The 3,759-nt window shown below is 46.8% G+C and overlaps 3 protein-coding genes across 3 annotated transcripts in view; all 3 read left to right on the forward strand.

The window, feature by feature from the left end:
• LOC115951422 (aminopeptidase M1-like) overlaps positions 1–1,347 on the forward strand; it is an 8,279-nt gene extending 6,932 nt beyond the window's left edge. Inside the window, exon 11 of the mRNA XM_031068634.1 lies at positions 1,087–1,347. Within this exon, the coding sequence (XP_030924494.1) occupies positions 1,087–1,347 (261 nt within the window). The remainder of the gene's footprint in view (positions 1–1,086) is intronic.
• LOC115951423 lies at positions 882–2,798 on the forward strand. Its single transcript, XM_031068635.1, has 4 exons — positions 882–1,819; positions 1,909–2,088; positions 2,164–2,568; positions 2,677–2,798. The coding sequence occupies exons 1-4, from the start codon at positions 1,477–1,479 to the stop codon at positions 2,796–2,798; spliced, it is 1,050 nt and encodes a 349-aa protein (XP_030924495.1). The 5' UTR covers positions 882–1,476.
• LOC115951237 lies at positions 2,538–3,217 on the forward strand. The gene is made up of 2 exons (XM_031068423.1): positions 2,538–2,561; positions 2,623–3,217. Exon 2 carries the CDS (start codon positions 2,837–2,839, stop codon positions 3,137–3,139), a length of 303 nt encoding a protein of 100 aa, XP_030924283.1. The 5' UTR covers positions 2,538–2,561; positions 2,623–2,836; the 3' UTR covers positions 3,140–3,217.
• The last annotated feature ends 542 nt before the right edge of the window (positions 3,218–3,759 follow it).

Raw genomic sequence — 3,759 nt, forward strand, 5'->3', positions numbered from 1 at the left:
AGTAACAGTGAGCGGATGGAATCCTTCGTGGTGCGAGAGAATATACTCAACGATGATCACCGGTGTGGTGCCTGCCACAACGTCTCCGATGCCAAAGTCAGAATGATAAAAATAATAATCAATCAAGATGTATCTCTGTGTGTGTATATTTCGTACCTTTTTACTGACTGTGTGGGAGCTTTATATTTGCAACCTTGGGGGCTAGCCGTTGGGGTGATAAATGCTTTCTCAAGTAACGCCCCTGGTCCAATAATGAGACTTTTAAGAGGTTCCCAACGGTCTGCTGGGCTGATTTCGTAACCGCTCAAGTCATTGATTGACTGCATTGAGTGACTCTCTGTCTTCGTCAGTGACGATGGTTTTCCTCGTTGTTCCTGATGACTTCGTCAAGGATGCTTCCTCCGTCACTAAATGTTATCTTCGTCTAGGGATGCAGCAACATCATTCCCATCAATTGCCCCCCAGGTTCTGGGGTCGTCAGTGACGTGTCATGACGATCACAGAAGATGAAAAGCTTCTCTTGTGACTCTTGGGGTTCTGTTCCGCATTTAATGCTTAGTGGCGGCGCTACAGGCAATCATGGCCACGTGGCGCGTGACGATCCGTGGAGTTAATGGTGTGACCCTTGGGTTTCCCGCTGGTTTTCTAATCGCTTTTTGGTCTAAGTTTAAAACTTCTCTTTTTCAATTTTTTCTTTCACCTTTCAAAGAGCGAAGACAGAAAGTTTTTCAGTGATATTCCGAGCATTCTTTTGAGACTGTCTTTCTTCTCCGACTCGCCTTGGGCCGTGCTTTTGCCGTTCCGCCATTGGAGGTGTGTGTCTCTTTCTTTTCACTTCCTTCCTTTTTTTGTTTTTGCATAATCTCTGATTCTATGTTTCCTTTTATTCTTCTTTTGTTGTTGGTTTCTGCTTTTCTTCTTTTTGGGGATTTAGTTTGAGTTGTATTTTTCTGCCCCTTAGATTTCTGCATTTCCATGGTTGATAGTTTGGAGGTTAGGATAGCTTGTCCGTCGGTCTCCTTCCTTTTCGCGCGTCTGGGGGGGTCTTTGGGCACTTATCCATTTCTGGAAAATTTTGTGTTTGAGGGTAATTGTCTGAGCGTGGTTTTGGGCGACTTGTTGCCCTTGCTTCGTCAATCTCTAAATTGGTTCGAGGGTTTAGCTAGGAGAGGGTCAATGTCTGAGGTTAGATCTAGCGATCTCGAGACTGGGTTGTCTTCTAGTGACGACCCGGTTGAAGGAGATACAGCCGTCTCTGGCCAACGGGTGGTTAGGGCTTTTCATGCCCTTGAGGAGATTTGTGGCCTGGACGCTGAGACCGTGAATAGATTCAAGGATCGGTTTTAGTTCCCCTCTAGGGTTCGTGTTCGTCTACCCAGGGAAGAAGATAGGGCCTGCCACTTTTCCCCAGGTGAAGTGTGTTTTTATGAGTCATCTTTCACCTGCGGGCTTAGATTCCCCGTCCATCCGTTCCTGATGGAACTTCTAGATCATTTCGGTATTGCCCCCGGGCAGCTCATGCCTAATTCGTGGAGGATCGTGATCAACTGTATGCAAATATGGTTGGCCTCCAACGGGGATATGATCCGGCTGGCTGAGCTCACCTACTTGTACCGCTTGAAAGAATCCAAAGAGTGGGGGTATTATGAGTTAGTCCCCTGGGAGAGAAAGACTAGGATTGTCAAGGGCTTGCCCTCGTCCTTCAGGTATTGGAAATCGCGCTTTTTCTTTGTGTCTGGGGACGACTTCGAGACTCAATCCAGCAGTGATTGGGGTGATATCCCGAGGTTGCTCCGTCGGTGGGGAACCCCGACCTTAGGTGCGTCAGTATTTCTCCCCGTCGTTTCAATTTTGCCAATTTTGAGGCTCTGGCCTTTGCTAACTTTTTTGTTTCTTTGTTTGGTGTAGCTAAGAGACGGCCTGGATTGAAGAGCAGGTACAAGGAACGCATAGAGACTGCGATCGGGTACGCGGAGACGATTGAGAGCTGGGACGAGCTGGTCGACCCCCGGTCTCTTGCATTTTACAATCTCGGTCCTGACCCTTCTCCTTTTGTTCTTCGTCAGCTTGGTATTGAAGGAAAAAAGAGTAAGTTCTGACTTCGTCAATGTTTGATTCTCCTTGCGTACTTAGGCATTTTTGATAAATGTTTTCTTCTTGCAGAGATGACGACCAAGTTCAACAAGGACATGTACGCGAAGATGAGGTCGAAGAAGGACGAGCCCTTGTCCAATCTAGGGAAGAAGATCGTGCGTGTGACCGGGCAGGGCTCTACTCCTACTCCCCTTAGTACCCTTCCTCCCATAGCCCTTGAGACGACGAGAACTTCCTCTCCAACTGCGTCAATAGAGGAGATCGTCACTCCAGGCTCAAAAAGGCAGCGTGTGGCTGGTAAAGGGAAGGAGAAGAAGAAAGCTGATGTTTCCTCGTCAACAATATGGGATGATGAGAGGTTAGCTTTGGACAGGGCTCATGAGGTCGTCACTCCAGCGGACCTAAGGGCTCTCTCAGACATGTCTTTGAATGACGTTGCCTCTCGCCATGTTCATAAGCTCGTCCAGGTACGGAGTTCGTCAATTTTTTTTTTTTTTAATTTACTGACGACTTACAACCTCTTTTCAGGTGTTGGGAGAGAGCCTCCACATTACTGCTGAGTATATCACTCAAGAGGCCAAGGTGGCGTCTCTGACGACCCGAATGGAGGCCCTGGAGAAAGAGAACTCCGACCTGAAGAAGAACCTGATTACCTCCATGGACGAGGCGACCTCTTTGAAGCAGAAGGTCAAAGTGTTAGATGACGACCTCAGGGTTGAACGCCAGTTGACCCAAGAAAAGGATGAGCAGCTTCTTTCAGCCTAGGGAGAAGCTTGCAACTGTTGCCGCCAGGTCGGTGGAGGCTTTCCAGACCACTGACGAGTACAATACTGTACTCTTCAGTTGGTATTTCAAAGGCTTTGAGCTGCTCAGGAGGTACCTCGTCAAGCACCCTTCTGGGGTCAACATGGAGAGTTTGGATTTGGAGGAGGTAGATAAGGAGATGGCTTTGGACGAGGCTGCTCAGTCCTCTGCCCCAGATGGTGATGCTCCAGGTCCTGCCACCGATGCCCCTGCCGCCGTGGACGCTTCTGCTGATGCCTGACCCTGTTACTTAGAGAAAAATTTTTGTTGTATTTGGTAGATGCCCTTCTTGTTTTGGGGCCCTTTTTTTTTTTTTTTTTTTTTTTTTGTAAGTCTAATTTCAGAACAGTTAATTTTATTTTGAAAACAATGATAGTGGCCCAGTGGTTATGGGCTGGAATGAAGTTTACTTACTTTTCTTCTAGATGCTTTGGCTGATTTACATCTGTTTACAATTTTGTGCTTTGTTGCATCCTGTTTTGATTTGACGCATTGCACTCTTTTCTCTGTGCACTGACCCCTGCCACTTGTGACTTGAAGGAGGTGCCGTCTGGCGACTTAGGTCCGTCCAGGCGGGCTCTTGTTACTCAGTCTTTTAGCCATACTTCTATGGTCGTCAGTAACTTACATCCGTCAAGGCGGAATCTTGTTACTTAGCCTTTTAGCCATACTTCTATGGTCGTCAGTAACTTACATCCGTCAAGGCGGAATCTTGTTACTTCAATTTTTTATTGGCCTTATGGTTGACCAATGCTGTCTGCGCAAAAACATCAGAAGAAAAGTACTTTTATTAACTTCGATAACGAATGCATTCGTGTATTACATTTACTCATGGTATTTCTTTAAGTGTTCAATATTCCA

This window comes from Quercus lobata, chromosome 7 (genome assembly GCF_001633185.2).
Source record: "Quercus lobata isolate SW786 chromosome 7, ValleyOak3.0 Primary Assembly, whole genome shotgun sequence".
Lineage (NCBI taxonomy): Eukaryota > Viridiplantae > Streptophyta > Magnoliopsida > Fagales > Fagaceae > Quercus > Quercus lobata.